The sequence below is a fragment of the Barbus barbus genome (genome assembly GCF_936440315.1).
Source record: "Barbus barbus genome assembly, chromosome: 1".
In the NCBI taxonomy this organism is placed as follows: Eukaryota; Metazoa; Chordata; class Actinopteri; order Cypriniformes; family Cyprinidae; genus Barbus; species Barbus barbus.
In genome coordinates this window covers 42,662,168-42,681,353 of record NC_136729.1, presented here as the reverse complement: position 1 = coordinate 42,681,353, position 19,186 = coordinate 42,662,168, and the positions used below count along the sequence as shown (strand labels likewise).

At 34.7% G+C, this 19,186-nt stretch overlaps 1 protein-coding gene across 1 annotated transcript; it reads right to left on the bottom strand.

Moving 5' to 3' along the window:
• Positions 1-1,443: 1,443 nt before the first annotated feature.
• Positions 1,444-12,375, bottom strand: LOC306868112 (cytochrome b5-like). Its single transcript, XM_079414144.1, has 5 exons — positions 11,969-12,375; positions 4,269-4,397; positions 3,548-3,574; positions 3,416-3,447; positions 1,444-3,323 (listed from the first exon to the last, which is right to left on the bottom strand). The coding sequence occupies exons 1-5, from the start codon at positions 12,158-12,160 to the stop codon at positions 3,233-3,235; spliced, it is 471 nt and encodes a 156-aa protein (XP_079270270.1). The 5' UTR covers positions 12,161-12,375; the 3' UTR covers positions 1,444-3,232.
• Positions 12,376-19,186: the final 6,811 nt, after the last annotated feature.

The window sequence follows — 19,186 nt, the reverse complement described above, 5'->3', positions numbered from 1 at the left end:
TACGATTATATTTCATTATGTATTTTAGCAAATAACATAAGTTTGTAAGAAACTGTTTAATTTTCCAAAAAAAGAAAAGAAAAGATGTTTAATGGGAGGCACTGCAGGCAAAAAAAAAAAAAAAAAAAGAGATTTTCATAAAGTATTTTTTCAGACTAGTGGAAAGAAAGCATCCAAAAGACACTGTTAAGTATTTCTTTTATAGCACTTTATCTATTTGTGTCAATAGATTTAAATTACAATACATATTTTTAAAGGCCGTTTACTCTCCTACATTGAGCCATATATCTCCACTTCAGTAGCACCAAACTGTACATCTTTATTCCTGTCTATATCCTGAGGGATTTTACAGAGGGATTTGTTCATACACAATTTGCTTGATTATATACAACATTTTACACCCCCCCAAATAAATAATTGTGAAAATGTACTGTTTTCTGTCTGTTCTAAGTATTTTCTGAATTATGGAGTGACAAAAGGAGATACCCCAAAAAAGTATAAACCTTTGACTCTAGTATATCAATAAAATGAAATAAGAATTTTGAAACCAACTTCATCCGGTGTTTAGATTTTAGTTCTAGAAATGTATGCAAATTAGCGCCTATTTCATTAAATAATGCCTCATTTGCATATTTAAACCTAACATTTTAGAAAGCTTGTAATACAAAAAATGTTTGCAATTATCAATGTAATCAATCAACTAGGTAAGTAAGGTGATAACTATTAGTTATTATTTTTTTACCCTATTCACCTGCAGTGTCTTGCCTTAATTATAGTAATATAATGCTGATCAGGGGGATGTGGGTGGGTTGTAATGCTAGAGTAAAGTAAAGCCACAATTTAGTGTTCAGATCATCTTTTTGTCCTGACAAAATCAATATAATTTGATTTTCCATATGCCAAGCTTGCCTGCTACACTGGAGACTTCACATGCATTGAATCAACTCGTCCGAAAGAACCGACTCATTGAAGCTCCTCGCATGAATAGTTTCCAGTAGATTTCATTATTTATTTGAATTTCTTTCAATTCTGTTCTGTGCTTTGTGTGAAAGCACAGAACCACACAAATGATTGTATTTCAATGTCACAGAGGCACTGGTTTAGTTACTGGCGTACTTACTGATACAAGTGAATCGATTGAATCATATGTATTTTTTTTTTTTTTTTTTGCGATGCTGCTTGCAACAACATGTATTGTGCAATAACTCATACTGTTTAAACGTGCAAATCACAGCACTAAAATGATTTTAAATAAAGCTAAATTGAATAATTCATTCATTCATCAATAGTTCATTCATGCATTGTCAAATACTGTCTGTACTTTAAACCATCCATAAATGCTTTAGCACTAATACCTAACCGTTTTAAATTCAAATGCATCTCCCTAATTTTGTCCAAATTCTAAAATACAATATTCAAAGAATGATACTACACAAATATATTTGCATTTTTAAACATTTATTAAAACCTTTAACACACACAGATTCAGTAAATCAGTCGTATTCACGATGACATACCACAAATAATCCTAATCTGACAGATAAATTAGAACTTTTAATTAAATATGACATTTAGTTTAGCGATAATAAAGGTCTTGAACAAAGAGCAGACAGGGATCTAGAGACTAACACGCTTGTTCCCAACTCAGGACTAAGTTTTTTTCCCCCCACTATAATTAAAATATAAATGACATTAATATGTGAACCAATGGAAACTTGACAATGTCATCAATATCTATAAATGCACACAAACATGAACATCAATTGTTAGACAAAGCTGAACACATTGACTCATCCCGGGAGGAAAATAATTAATTTGCACATTTCTAGGGGCAGGAATGTCAAATGATTCTAAATATTACACTCAAACAAAACACATGGCAAGAAATTAATAAAAACAATAATACAAAATAAAAATCTACTAAGAGAAACGGTTTTTATCATACAATACTAATGATATATGACTATATAACTGCATAATAATGACTCACGATGCGTTTCATTAAAAACTACCTGATTTAAATGCAATATTGTTTGGAAAAGAAATGCAAGATTTAACAACAGAAGTACACAAAAGTAGACATTTTGGTTTACTTATACTTTTGAAGTAAAAGGCGACACTTGCATAATGATGATTTTTCATGACCTGCCCTTTAAGATAAAGCCAGTAGAGATAGAATATACATGCAAGTGCTTGCAATGCTAAGAACAAGTCATTAGAGAAGCACATGCATAATGAATATATGAACAGGTACACTACAAGCTGTACAACAGTTCAAGTATCAAACACTTCCCAAAACTATAGAACTACTAGAAAAAAAAAAAAACATTGAAATATCTCTCAAATGCATTATTACAAAAAGGCTGAATAATGGAGTCGATTTCAAGTTTGCAGATACAGATACGGTCCCACACTATAGAAATCTTCATTGTAAGAAAAAGCATACATATAACATTAAAGCACTGTATGACTGTAACTCTATGCTACATTTCAGCAATTGCATGTTGTCTGATGTTGAATGACAATATTCATGCAAAAGTGATATGACAACATTTGAAACAATGACAATATTTTCGAGTTTTGCTTATAGGGACAGTTCACCCAAAAATGAATCATTTATTCACCCTCATACAGAATTTTCATTTTTGGGCAAACTATCCCTTTAAACCATGTTGTTTTTAAAATAGCAATTTCTTTTTAATAGCTATTCTCTTCTCTTGGAGATGTATCTTTCAACTTCACTTGAATCATTTGGTCAAAATCCTTAGGTAATAAACCCAAAGCAATTCACTGACAAACATAAATTAGCAGCTATGTGAAGGCTGTGGACACGTGCTTTGTGATCAGCGAATTAAAATCCATTAGCAAAAGCTGGACCATACCTGAAGGACCTGATCTTTCCAACTACACCCTAGATTAATTTAAAGGAGTTGAAGTCATTTCCAAGTACATTTTTAAAAAAGCGTGACAATCTGATGACAGAAAGCGTGACCAAGATAATGCTGCTGGTTTAGTCCTGCAGGTTAGACAGAACTGCGAATTTTGGCAGAGAAAAAAAAAAACAGTGAACATGAGCCAATGGGCTTTGGAGCTTTTCCAAATAGCTAGCTGGGTGGAAACTAAAGAAGAGAGGATGAGCAGTTTAGAGAGTGATCTTGCTGACTCACTCACTCAAACAAGTCAAGGCCTCCAGACAAGAGAAATATATTTCGGTGGCAAAGTTTACAGGAGTTCAGGAGGATTTGTGCTCCAACATGTAGTAACGGTACATGACGCCCACAAGTACAGCAGCTATGGTGGGAATTAACCAGGTGGTCCATGACCTGTGCAAAAGACAAACACTCATTTAATAAAAAAAACATACAAACCAAACATGAGTACCGTAGTTTATGCAGAACATAGTCTGAATTCTTACCCGGTGTCTTTGGAAGTTGTAATGTAAACTTCCTAGAACAGAGAAATGTGATAAAGCGAGCAAACGTTAACAAACTGCAACATCTTCATGCATCAGTCACAAAGGTCAGGTTTTGTTTGTTTGGTTTTTTACCTTTTTTGACACTTTCTTTCTATCATCCTGAAACAGAAAGATCGGTATCATTAAAGTTCAATGACTCCACATACTTGAAGACACAGACTAGATAAGGGAGGAATAATCGATAAGATCGTACATCCAGTTTACGATCTTTTACTGCAGAGAGGAACACATTTCTATTAACAATACACATCTAAAAAGAAGCACAGTGAACTACTGTAAGAAAAGCACGTATTCCAAATAATCCTAAACATGAGAAAGCGTCATATTAAGCTTCAACATACTCATATGTTTGAGGCATGTTTACCTAAGCACATAACTTACATTCGATAAGGTTATATCCTTATGTAATATTAGAAATTCACATGGGTATTTCCAGTTTGCATAAAGGCTCAAACTCAAAATGTTAAATATCACAAACTTCAGCAACACTGGGCATGATGTATTATAACGTTTTTTAATAAAATACCAAAAATAAGATTTGGCTTTTCAAATTAGATTAATCAATCATCAAAATAATTGTTAGTTGCAGTCCTAGACTAGATGAATACATTTAGTCATTTAGCAGACACTTTTATCCAAATCGACTATGAAATGAGGACAATGGAGCAATCAGAATTAACAAAAGAGCAAGGATATGCAAGTGCTATGAAAATATGTTTTTTTGATTAGATGACTAGATCACAAAAATCTCATGTATAAGTAGCAACATTTGAAGAAAAAGAGCAAACACTACCATATGAAGTTCGCCGATGTAATACTGCTGGAGCATCTCTCTGGCATCTGTGGAATGACCCACATCCTCAAAGCTTTCTGTTGCATCTGCGCCTGCTAGCTCCAGCAGAACCTCTTCACCTCCTGGATGCTGTCAAAGAAAAGATGACAAGGTTTAAAACCTTTGGACACCGGCACTCTTTAATGATACATCTGATGACATACAGTGCCCTCCAAAAGTATTGGAACAGTAAAGACAAAATTGCTCTGTTGGCTGTGGAGTCAAGACATTTGCAAATATGATTAAAAGATGAATATGAGACAAAACTACAGAATGTCACATTTTATTATTGGATGATTCAACGCATAGATGTTTTACCAAATAAAAAGAACAGCACTTTTAGAGTTCATCCCACTCATGGATGTGAGCATAAGTATTGGGACAGTTGAACATAAGGCAGATATAAAAGATTAAAAGCTATTATTTAGTTGCAGATCCCTTGAGCACAATCACAGCAGTGAGTCTGTGACCCATAGACATCACCAGACTCTTGGTCTCATCCTTTGAAATGCTTTTCCCAGCCTTTAATGCAGCCAATTCCAATTGTTGCTTGTTTTGGGGAATTTCCTTGACTGAACTGGCAGGGTGTTTTGGGTCATTGTCCTGATGCAATATGAAGCACTTCCCAATGAATCTGGTGGCATTTTCTTGAATATTGGTAGGCAAGATGGTTTTGTACCCTTCCAAATTCATTCTGCTACTGTCATCATACATTAAGTCATCAGTAAAGTTGCGAGGGCCTGTTCCAGAGACAGCCATGCATGCCCATGCCATGACACCACCTCCACCATGCTTTACAGATGAGGCTGTATGCTTGGGATCATTGCAGTTCCCTTTTTTTCTCCACATTTTTGCTTTCCCATCGCTTAGATAAAGGTTCATCTTTATCTCATTGGTCCATAAACACAGTTCCAAAACTCTTCTGGCTCACCTTTGTGCTTTATAACAAACTCTAATCTTGTCTTTCTATTTTTGGTGCTGGTCAGAGGTTTGCATCTTGCTGTGTAGCATCTGTAATTCTGTGTCAAAGTCTCCTGAGGACAGTAGATTGTCAGAGCATCACCCCAGCTTTCTGGAAGTTGTTGGTGATTTTACAGACACGTCTTTTAGGGTTCATTTTCACAGCTTTTATGATTTGTCTGTCATCAACTACTGTTGTTTTCTCAGCCGTTCTCAGGTAGTTGTTGGTTGCTGGTGGTTTCCAAACTCTTGATTTCTCCATGCCCTTTGTTTTTGCTATAGCTCTAATTGACTTCCTCTTTTCTTTTAGCATCCAAATTGCTTTTCTCTCAAAGTCAGCTCCCTCATCTTCATCCTGGTTTGTGTGTGTCATCATCGAATGCAAGATTCAGAATACAGAAGTAATGGATATAACTGATACGACACATTCCCTGCTTTTAATATCTGAAGAATTAATGTAACAGGACACAGCTGATCACTTAGAAAGACCTGTGAGGCAACTGCTCCAATACTTATGCTCCCATCAGATAGAAGGATGAAACTCTAAAAGTGCTGAACTTCTTAGCTGGTAAAACATCTATGTGTTGAATCATCCAATAATAAAATGTGACATTCTGTAGTTTTGTCTCATATTCATCTTTTAATCATATTTGTAAATGTCTTGACTCCACAGCCAACAGAGCAATTTTGTCTTTACTGTTCCAATACTTTTGGAGGGCAGTGCACTGTGTGTTGCACAACATTCAAACTCTAATCTCACTAATGTTACACAATAATGAGAAAGATTGACATTCTGGCAACTAACATCAAGATTTCTGTGTAAGCCTTTAGCACAAAGCATGTTAATACAAGGGTTAGGATCCAAGAACCAGTTCTCATAGCATATTAGTGCCCACGCACTTTCAATTCCCTAAGTGCGTTTCATTTTTTCCATAGGTATTTTAATACATCTTCACTGAAAACTTACAAGCCACGGACCAAATAGATGAGAAGTAAATTGGAACGTTACAACCTTTGACTAAAAGAAAAAACATATTTGGAAATAGGGTCCTTAACAGCTTAATGAAGGAAAAAACTACAATCCCATGAATTACTGTAAATGACAATGAAAAGTGATGCAGAAATAAAGTGATTTAAAGATGTTGATTGTACATATAGAAAAATATATATATTTCATGTTTACTGCAAAATACGCATAGCCTACATTTATCTTGTGTCATTCACAGTGCTTCATAGAAGCGGGTGGTTCTTCAGGTGCAATTTGCTCGTCACCGTTCTTTGATTGGTGGAGATTTGTTTACAGAATCATAGGTAATGTAGTTTTTCACCAGGGGCCTATACCATAAAGCCAATTTAGCTGGCATACCAGGTAAGTTTAGTTTGCACCAATTATGGGTTTTAGTAATCATGAAAGTGGTTTGGCTCTTAGCGGTGTTCATTACCATAGCAGCTTACACTCCGAGGCTAACCTGCTCCCAGACAGTTTATGTTTTGGTTCAGAGATCTCAAACCAAAATTTTACCAATCAGCTTTGGTCAAAGTAACATCTCTGACAAAATGTTACTCCCCCAGCTTCGCTTGCTCCGAATTAAAGGGCACTACATAGTAAAACATTTTAGAGATAAAATCATCTGGCTTTTAGTGATGATTATTTATTATAATTACTTGATATGATTTATATAATTAATCTATTGCACAAGCTGTTGTAGTTTTAAAATTATAATTTTAAATAAATACATATACAGATAATATGCAATATAAATAAGCTTTATAATCGATAGATAAGGCATTAAACATGACTACATATGAATTTTGAATATTTTTTTTTTGTCTCTTTACCTATATGTTATTAACTGTATAAACTAGCTTCACAACTGTCACTTGCACTGATATGGCAATATGTGTTCTTTAAGTTGTCCACTTTTATGGACAGCTCTTTTCATCTTGCTGTGTAAATGTGTTTAATCCTTCATGTGTTTCCAGTCTTTTAACCTTTGGGAGTGAATTGCATTTACTGTCTTGTGAGAAGTGAAACACAGTTTCAAGGCATGTGATTGGCTGTTCATTAATGATGTCACACTTTCATATGGACGTGCTTCATAAGCTCAGGATCAAAGCCTGGGCTGACAGATAAAGTTATTGATGAGCGTCATGACGGCTTCAGCAAAAGTTGATATATCCATTAACAACCTCATAGCTTTTTAAAGGGTTATACATTTTGCAAAAAAAAAAAAAAAAAATCTATTTCTCCTAGAGAAAGTGAATGGATTTTTACTTTGGGAAGCCGACTGCTGCACTCAATTCAGAACTGAATCAATCTTTGGTTCCATAAACAGTTCAAACAGAACATTGCATTTTGGTGAATCAAAATAACTTACAGAGTCACAAATTAAAACCTAGTCCAACTCGAAGGACCTGTTTACTGTTTTGTTGTACTTTAAATCTAGTAACTGTTAGTTCATATTCATAATATGACAACATGATACATTTTAATTGTAATATGAATTAGTTAATAAAAAATATATTATTTAACAAACTAATTTAGCGTTATCTATTTTTGTTAAGTATTATTTAATATAGTTAGCAGCTGTCTGAACTGTATATATTCCACCTCTAAAAGTTCCTCTTTTTTCTCCAAATATTAATTTCCCAAAAGAACTAAAAATATTGTTAATCACGGAATCAAGATTTTTATAGTATCTGACAAATAAGTACTAGTATCTAATGAACAAGTACTAGTGTATATTTAATAGGTACTAGTATCTAATGCATGAGTACTAGTATCTAAAAAATATGTACTAGTACCTAATGAATAACTACTAGTACATAATGAATAAGTGCTAGTACCTAATAAATAAGCGCTAGTATCTAATAGATAAGCGCTAGTATCTAATAGATAAGCGCTAGTATCTAATAGATAAGCGCTAGTATCTAATAGATAAGCGCTAGTATCTAATGAATAAGTGATAGTACCTAATAAGCACTAGTATCTAATAAATAAGCACTAGTATCTAATAAATAAGCGCTAGTATCTAATGAATAAGCGCTAGTACCTAATGAATAAGCGCTAGTATCTAATGAATAAGCGCTAGTACCTAATGAATAAGCACTAGTATCTAATGAATAAGCGCTAGTATCTAATGAATAAGCGCTAGTACCTAATGAATAAGCGCTAGTATCTAATGAATAAGCGCTAGTACCTAATGAATAAGCGCTAGTATCTAATGAATAAGCGCTAGTATCTAATAAATAAGCACTAGTATCTAATAAATAAGCGCTAGTATCTAATGAATAAGCGCTAGTACCTAATGAATAAGCGCTAGTATCTAATGAATAAGCGCTAGTACCTAATGAATAAGCACTAGTATCTAATGAATAAGCGCTAGTACCTAATGAATAAGCGCTAGTACCTAATGAATAAGCGCTAGTATCTAATGAATAAGCGCTAGTACCTAATGAATAAGCGCTAGTATCTAATGAATAAGCGCTAGTACCTAATGAATAAGCGCTAGTATCTAATAAATAAGCGCTAGTATCTAATGAATAAGCGCTAGTACCTAATGAATAAGCGCTAGTACCTAATGAATAAGCGCTAGTACCTAATGAATAAGCGCTAGTATCTAATGAATAAGTGATAGTACCTAATAAGCACTAGTATCTAATAAATAAGCGCTAGTATCTAATAAATAAGCGCTAGTATCTAATGAATAAGCGCTAGTACCTAATGAATAAGCGCTAGTATCTAATGAATAAGCGCTAGTACCTAATGAATAAGCACTAGTATCTAATGAATAAGCGCTAGTACCTAATGAATAAGCGCTAGTACCTAATGAATAAGCGCTAGTATCTAATGAATAAGCGCTAGTACCTAATGAATAAGCGCTAGTATCTAATGAATAAGCGCTAGTACCTAATGAATAAGCGCTAGTATCTAATGAACAAGTACTAGTGTATATTTAATAGGTACTAGTATCTAATGCATGAGTACTAGTATCTAAAAAATATGTACTAGTACCTAATGAATAACTACTAGTACATAATGAATAAGTGCTAGTACCTAATAAATAAGCGCTAGTATCTAATAGATAAGCGCTAGTATCTAATAGATAAGCGCTAGTATCTAATAGATAAGCGCTAGTATCTAATGAATAAGCGCTAGTACCTAATGAATAAGTGCTAGTATCTAATGAATAAGCGCTAGTACCTAATGAATAAGCACTAGTATCTAATGAATAAGCGCTAGTACCTAATGAATAAGCACTAGTATCTAATGAATAAGCGCTAGTACCTAATGAATAAGCGCTAGTACCTAATGAATAAGCGCTAGTACCTAATGAATAAGCGCTAGTACCTAATGAATAAGCGCTAGTATCTAATCAATAAGCGCTAGTATCTAATGAATAAGCGCTAGTACCTAATGAATAAGCACTAGTCTCTAATGAATAAGCGCTAGTACCTAATGAATAAGCGCTAGTACCTAATGAATAAGCGCTAGTATCTAATCAATAAGCGCTAGTATCTAATCAATAAGCGCTAGTATCTAATGAATAAGCGCTAGTACCTAATGAATAAGCACTAGTACCTAATGAATAAGCGCTAGTACCTAATGAATAAGCGCTAGTATCTAATGAATAAGCGCTAGTACCTAATGAATAAGCACTAGTATCTAATGAATAAGCGCTAGTACCTAATGAATAAGCGCTAGTATCTAATGAATAAGCGCTAGTACCTAATGAATAAGCACTAGTACCTAATGAATAAGCACTAGTACCTAATGAATAAGCGCTAGTACCTAATGAATAAGCGCTAGTATCTAATCAATAAGCGCTAGTATCTAATGAATAAGCGCTAGTACCTAATGAATAAGCACTAGTCTCTAATGAATAAGCGCTAGTACCTAATGAATAAGCGCTAGTACCTAATGAATAAGCGCTAGTATCTAATCAATAAGCGCTAGTATCTAATCAATAAGCGCTAGTATCTAATGAATAAGCGCTAGTATCTAATGAATAAGCACTAGTACCTAATGAATAAGCGCTAGTACCTAATGAATAAGCGCTAGTATCTAATCAATAAGCGCTAGTATCTAATGAATAAGCGCTAGTATCTAATGAATAAGCGCTAGTATCTAATGAATAAGCATGAGTATCTAATAAATAAGAACTAGTATCTAATAAATAAGCACTAGTACCTAATAAGCACTAGTACCTAATAAGCACTAGTATCTAATAAATAAGAACTACTATCAAATGAATAAGTACTAGTATCTAATAAATAAGCACTAGTATCTAATAAGCACTAGTACCTAATAAGCACTAGTATCTAATAAATAAGAACTACTATCTAATGAATAAGTACTAGTACCTAATAAATAAGCACTAGTATCTAGTAAATAAGAACTAGTATCTACTAAATAAGCACTAGTACCTAATAAGCACTAGTACCTAATGAATAAGCGCTAGTACCTAATGAATAAGCGCTAGTATCTAATCAATAAGCGCTAGTATCTAATGAATAAGCGCTAGTACCTAATGAATAAGCACTAGTCTCTAATGAATAAGCGCTAGTACCTAATGAATAAGCGCTAGTACCTAATGAATAAGCGCTAGTATCTAATCAATAAGCGCTAGTATCTAATCAATAAGCGCTAGTATCTAATGAATAAGCGCTAGTATCTAATGAATAAGCACTAGTACCTAATGAATAAGCGCTAGTACCTAATGAATAAGCGCTAGTATCTAATCAATAAGCGCTAGTATCTAATGAATAAGCGCTAGTATCTAATGAATAAGCGCTAGTATCTAATGAATAAGCATGAGTATCTAATAAATAAGAACTAGTATCTAATAAATAAGCACTAGTACCTAATAAGCACTAGTATCTAATAAATAAGAACTACTATCAAATGAATAAGTACTAGTATCTAATAAATAAGCACTAGTATCTAATAAGCACTAGTACCTAATAAGCACTAGTATCTAATAAATAAGAACTACTATCTAATGAATAAGTACTAGTACCTAATAAATAAGCACTAGTATCTAGTAAATAAGAACTAGTATCTAATAAATAAGCACTAGTATCTAGTAAATAAGAACTACTATCTAATGAATAAGTACTAGTAACTTTACAAAAGACACTAGTACCTAAAAAATAAGCACTAGTAGCTAAATGATAAGTATTAATACTTAATGGAAAAGATACTAGTATCTAAAAAATAAGTAGTAGTAGCATTCAATTAGATACTAGTGCGGCTAACAGATTAAATGTTAAAACGGCTTGCCATAGGCCGCGGGTTGAGGCGACCCCAATTATGTGATATTTAGCCCCTGGAATGCGACATTTACCAGAGGAACCCCTGCCAAAAAAAATTATATTTCACCTCGTGTCGGGGATGAAACGCAGCTTGAACCGTTCAGCTCAACATGATCAGGCTAGCAGAGCAGTCTGTGTATGTTTAATTTAGATACTAATATTTCCGTAGAGAGTTAGCTAGTTTCATCCTCCACTGCAGTGAATCTAGTATGCTAACTCACTAATCAGGCCACAGAAACTTTGATGATCCTTGTGTTTCGAGTCTAGACACATTCCAGCTACTAACTTAATTAATAAGAGTAGCCCGTGTTTAAGATGATATATAAACCGCAGCATGCAGGATTTGGTGTGATGTGGAGGACATGATGAAACTTCAACCCTCTTACCTCCTCCAAAAAACTTGTGATATCGTAAACTTTATCGTGGATAATGAGCCATATGTCTTTGCTCGTGTTATGGATCTGAACCTCCTCGTGTGTGTAATATTTGACGCGGCTGTTCTCCTCCGGCGCGAGTGTGTTTACATCCTTCACGTCCTGGTTCTCTCTTTGCACTGAGCTCTCGGCTTCTTCCCCCATATTCACACGGTTTCTGTCGCTTCTCTGCTGGAGTTCAGTGGAAACCAGTGCTTGGGTTTTACCTGTAATCTTTTAGCTCGAAGCTGTTTTTTAATACACCTAACCTGACCAGTTCAGTTCTTGTCCAGCCGGCACACCATTTCACCAGCAGTCACGAGAAATGACCCAATCCGTTCATTCGAACCGAACCAGCCAATCAGCGCTCAGCTCACTCTGCACACGGCCAGTGAGGACCCTGTAGCAGCCAATCAGAATCAAGAGCAGATCATCACGAGACCGCCAGACGTCAAACGCATGTTACGCGCACATTGTTCTTACGCTCACGTTACACAACCCCAAAAGTCCTTAATACCTTTTTGTTTGCGTGTGTATATTATTTTGTGATTGGATTGATGTATTTGTGACCCTGGACCTATCATACGGGTCAATATTACATCATATGAAAGCTGAATAAATAAGCTTTACATCGATGTTGTGTTTATTAGGATAGGATAACATTTGGCCGAGATACAACTATTTGAAAATCTGGAATCTGAGGGCTAAAAAAATCGAACTATTGAGAAAATCACCTTTAAAGTTGTCCAAAATGAAGTTCTTAGAAAATGCATGTTACTAATCAAAAATTAAGTTTTAATATATTTACGGTAAGACATTTACAAAATATCTTCATGGAACATGATCTTTACTTAATATCCTAATGATTTTTGGCATAAATAAAATGGATAATTTTGACCCATACAGTGCATTTTTGGCTATTGCTACAAATATACCTGTGCGACTTAAGACTGGTTTTGTGCTCCAGGGTCACATATATCATCAATTGCATTGTAAGTGTCTATTTAGAGGCGTAAAAACAAATAAATTGTCTACTATGTCAAAAAATAAATAATCCAAAAACATTCAAAAAAGTTAAGGCAAAGTTTCATTAAGTTGCTTTTGGAAGAAAAAAAAAAAAAAAAGACTGCAGATGTCTTAATATACAATATTATGAAAGGTTTTAGGACACAACCATTGATGGTAAAACCATATAAACCCTTGATTAAACCATATTTATACTAAAGATAACAAAGTCATAATGATCTAATAATTATAATGAGTCATAATGATCATAATGACCTTGAAAGTAAAAATTTAATTTACAACTTTTGTTTTAAAAAAGTACAATTTTGAATAAAATGCTTTAATTTTATCTTGAAAATGTAATTGAGTACAAATATTCAAGTCTCAATAATAGGCATATTCAAGTAGTCTAGCTTTAATACCCCCAAAATAATATCTGGGTAAAAATGAAGCTTAATGATTCTATATAGGCTAATTTTTATACACTCCTGTCTATTAAACATCACTTTTTTTTTTTTTAAAGGTTTCAGGTTTGCATTGAGTGGGGGGAGTGAATAGCCAACACTCCACCTTTGACTGAGGTGAGACCCTTGAGCAAGGCACCAAACCCCCAACTGCTCCCCGGGTGCTTCAGCATTAGCTGCCCACTGCTCCGGGTGTGTGTTCACTAATGTGTGTGCACTTGGATGGGTTAAATGCAGAGCACAAATTCAGAGTATGGGTCGCCACACACCACTTCCCTTTCCCTTTTCTAAACACTGGGTGTTTAGAAACTGCATTTGTGTTGAGAGGAGGTATTAATTTGCTCTGTTTATTCTCATTTGTCTCTTTCCTGAAACCAAAACTAACAAAACCTTCCCTGAATGAGTTTGCTAATGACTTTTGCTGAGTTTGTCATTCCAAGCAACTTTCCCTCATTTGCATATCTAATCAGCTAGTGATGAGTGCCATGTGTGCACTACTGATATCTGTTTAGAGAAAACAGAGAGCTCACATTTGGTCTCATCTGTGAAATGGCTCATTAATAAGTGCACTTTCCCATTTTTACATTTTAAATCTGTAGATTCTGATGTTGTATTAATAACAATGAGATAATATGCAAAATCTACCATGGACAGCAGTATCACAAGAGGCTGTCTTTGTTTTTATAAATTGTTTATTTATTTCATTTTCTATTTCAGTTATTTGAATTTGTAAAAATCATGATTTTTTTTCATTTAAATTATTTAAACTAAAAGTTTTGGTGCCACACTTCAAATTTATAAACTAAACGGCTGATATATGCTAAATAATGTGTCATCTTTCAATTTAATTAAAGTAAACCTAAACTAACAGATTGTGCCAAAGTAGGTTGAACTATGCAAAAGATGGTTATTGGAGTCACAATAGTGCACTGCCCAAACCTTTATATGTTCAGGCTTTGAGTTCTGTAACTTCCTCAGCCCTCCAAAATGTTTCCAATACTGTTACAAGTGACTGAATTCTTATTGGCTGGCACACCTCTATGTATACCATATGGGTAAAATGGCTACTATAGTAGACTATGCAATTTATCCTTTCTTTTGTGTATGACTAAAATCCATTCCTCTGATTCACGCAGGAATGAAATGTGCTGCTCGGACACGCAGTGTGTGACAGGTTGAGTCCACTATATGGGTTTTTTTGGAACCATTTTTGTTGGCGGGGCAAAAATGGTAACTAAAGATTGTGTGAATGTAAGTTATGTCATTAACTTGTTCACTCAACTGTTATTAAAATTGTCCAGCAGGTGACCTGATCGGCAGTTGTGTGATGAGGCCCATCTGAAGTTGCATGCAAAATCTGCATCCAGGAGTGAGTGGTCAAAGTTTGTTTATGAAAAATTGCATTGTCCTTTTTTGTGTGTTTGTGCACTATATATTAAGGATAAGCACAACATATATTAAAATGTATATATATATATATATTTATTTTTACATTTTATTTGTACTTAGTTTATGGAGACCCACATTCAAGGGAGGATCCAATACCTTTGCTACAATGGAGAAAAAAAGCTTCAGGCCCTTAGGAACCGAGGCAGTTTGAATGAGACTGGACCAACTTGAAATATTGATCTAGCTACACAATTACCAACCATCACAGCCAGGACCCTCGCTTTCTGTCATCACAGTTTTGATGTGGACTCTATTTTGCTGTATTTCACGACTGCAGGTTTATGCTTTTATCAGATTTAGTTTCGCATCATTTACATGAACTAAAACAGTGTAGGTTTGTTTTGGTAACGGTTGCATGCACCACAAGTAACTCCTTCAATTTTTTATTTCCTCCCTCCAAACTGTCAGCATTTGCACGTTGTGACATCCTTTCGGTTGGTTTGTTTTCGAACAGGGCAGTGAATGGCTTTTCTCCAGTGTGCATTTCCTTCTTCCTCACAGAGCGATAAGGGAGCAATGACTCTTCACGGTGTGAACACTTGTAAGGTCTGGCTTCAGCATTTGGATCTGATGGATATCTCACTTAAATGTGCAGTTGTTATCGGGAATGATTCATCTGTGCATCTTGTTCCAAGAGAGAGTACTGTTTTCGTTAATTTTCAGTGTACTTGTAGCATTGATTTGCAGCAGATGTCAACCTGCCCCTCTTGTTTATTTCTTCTCCCACCATCTTTTATTTCGATCACTTTTCACAGTCCATGGGGATCCCTATTAACATATTTATATATTAACAGAGTTGGACAAATTACACGTACTTGCTTTTAAAAGTGCTTATTTACCAAAAGTAAGTTTCCTTTTTTTATGTCAATGCACTGTTATATTATTGTTGTTGTAATACTTGCAATACCTAATGCCTTTGAAGCAACTTACAATACATTATGCCTACTGAATGCATTGTAGTATCATTGAAATAAAGAGCTTTTAGAAGGTTAGAGTTGACCAAAAAATAAATAAAAAATAACACCCATAACCACCCCCACACAAGCAGCATGGTAGTGATCTCACACAGCGCTGGCAGTGTGCACCCATCTACATGCAGCCATTCATCCACATTTGAACCAAGTGGACAGTGAAATTGCTGTAAATACAGACTGATAAAATAATAATAATAATAATAATAATCAAACCTGCTTTAAAATCCAGCAACACAACTTTACAACAGCAACACTGCTTTAACAAAAAAGCAAAAGCACAAGATTTTTTTGACTTGATAACTAAAATTGAAAAAATGATGGACGTGTGTTTAATATATACCACAAAATTAACTTCTTGTCATTGAATTGTTGTAAATAAATATTACATTTGCAACTGGTCATTGTTCAAAAAATGCTGTGAAATCACTTCGTGCAGCCCTACAAGAGTGATTACTGATATGCTGTCTGAAAAGTCACATTTTCAGAGAAGAAAAAAATCACCCACTGACTTTCAAAGCTGCTACATGGAAACGACTTACTACTTCGAGGACCTAGAAATGTAGTGGAGTGAAAAGTAGGATATTTGTCTTTCAAGTGAAGTCTGTATATTAATGTTTCATTCTAAAGTGCCACTTCATTGAATAAAAACTGTTTCCTCTCATGTTGGTGTATGTAAGATTTTTTTTTTAAATATATGTAAGGTTTTTTTTACAGTGCATCTCTAAATGTTCCAAAATATTTTTGTTTTCTTCCCTAAAGTGCCACAGAAGCACCATTTCGAGTTTTTCAAATAACCTTTTGGTGAGTAGCTAAAACTGTTTTTTCTTAGTGTGAATTTTTATATCAAAAAACCTTTTCCCAACCCTCCCCCCCAAAGAACATTTGGTAAAATGGAAAGTTTTCATTGATGTTAAAATTAAATGTTCTTTATTCACAAATGGGTCCTTCAAGAGGCAAGAGAAGTGCCTTTATTTTTTAAAAGTGTAGGATTTTGGGAAGACTGGTTGTGATGTTAAATTATTGCTTAAAATCTGTGTTTAAAAATACAATGTTTAAAAAATATAATGTTCAAAACTAAATCTAAATATGTTCAAAACTGATGTGTTTCCAATAAACTTTGCATTCAGCTATACTGTATGCAAAGTGGTCTTGCCAAACAATCATTGCTCACCTTATACAATATTTGAACAATAGTACATTATGTGTGCATGATTGCAACAAATGATATGCTTGAGACCTTGAACAAAGACTGATGAGAATGAGAATGATATCATGTCCTAACCAAGCACAATGCAATAAATTGACAAGCTCTTTCAGTACAGGAGGTTTTGTTTGTTGCTTTGAATGTATGTGGATGGATTAAATCATACTGGCTAGTTCCTGTTAGCTATAGATGCATATTAAATATCAAATATGTTCTGATTGGCAGTAATTGGGATGCATCAAGCAGCATTTTTTTTTTTTTTTGCAGGTAGCATGAACAGATTTGTCATTGCACCTCCTTAGGCCTTGCCCAATTCTACATTTGGAGTAATACATTGAGAATCGATTCAGAGGTTTGTACAAAAGATGCCTTCTCGTGGTGTATCCATTGCTTTAACATCTACAGTTTTAAAACTGGCCACAAGGTGGCAGTAAATGCATTTAGATAGGGCTGTGTGTACAATAATATCCAATATACAATAACATAATACAAATATATGGATTATGCATTTTTACATTATACAATGTTCATTTGGCACGAGGACAAACATGCACACCCCCAGTCTGCTCGGACAAGTGTGTATATGACAGATCTACCTAATCTGAAACATTCATTGAATATTATAAATTTTTTCATTACAATTTATGAGAATAACAATTTGAGAGAAATCTATGTTTGGTTTGTCCCTGTTTTGCTTTAATGACAGCAGCACTCGAGCTGCAAGAACACAAGTTGGTATCAGACCCGATGATCATGTTCTAAATTTATAAATAAATATTTTTAGCAATATATTTTATGGGCTGACGATATGCATTCATTTCCATGACTTTTCCAGGTCAAAAAAATACACATACAATTCCCTCGTGTAGTACATCCGGATTGTTCAAGATAAATAAAACTGGCAGTTTTTAAAGGAATAAATCATAATAAGCAACATGATTTCAGCTTGCATATTGATTTTGAGCCATTTTAGCATATTTTAAATCTTGTTTTATCTTAATCTGCGGCCCTCTTGGAAATGGGGCCCACTCCCAGCTTCTTGATTGAGAACCACAGACTTATTGTTATAATTTCCAGATGTATTTATTTTAGTTTATATTTATTTTTTTCATGTTTCTGTTTATTTTCAATGTGGCTCGGACATTTGGACCCTGTTTTTCACCTCTAAGTTTGAATCAGCTCTCTACACGTCATTGTTTTTATTAGTCTAAACACACATTGTGAGCACTAATGCATCTGCCTCTGTGTACTGTATGTCTCTGCATCATGTCCCACAACACACAACAGACTTCCCTTCAATCCAGTAAATATTTGCATACTTTTCTCTGGCAGATGGACGGCGGACCATGTAACGGCTCTGTCCTCTCAAACTAGTTTACAGTGAAACCTAATGATACATGCATAACTTGCATAATGTTAAATGCAGATAAAAACAGCTACAATGAAGACAAACTGGCCAAGAGAGCAACAGCACAGATGAAAAGTGGACCTGGTCATCAATGACTCTTGTTTATTTCCGTTCATGCAAGGAAATGAGTGATTGGGATCTCAGTTTAGCAGCACTCAACAGCTGGGAATGTTTACACAGGAAATTAGATGGTGATTTTCACTTTCTGTCCCCACTGTGACATATGGAGTGATGCATTATGATGATTCTGAGGATGAATCACAATTCAGTGCCTCTATGAATTTTAGCAAGACACTCATGCATAAAAATACATTCTGTTATGATGCAGGTTCATGTTTATCAGTGTGCTATCTCATATTAAAAACCCATGTTTCTTTATCCGAATTAGACAATAAGACATTGTACACCGTGCGTCATGTCCATCGGGTCCGGTCTTTCCTGCTTTATCCTCTCTCTTTATACCACCATCTGTGCCTCAAAGTCAATGGCAGTAGAGTGTGCAAAGATAAGATGTGAGAGGTTTACAGATTTTATTGAACGCTGTATAAACTGGGAAATCTCATCCTGAAATGTGGCATGACACTTCAGGAGACTCGATATGTCACCACAGCAACGGATCATCGTCTACACAGCCTGACGGGTCAGAGAACATCATATGAACACAGGCCTGACAAAAACACCCAAGGT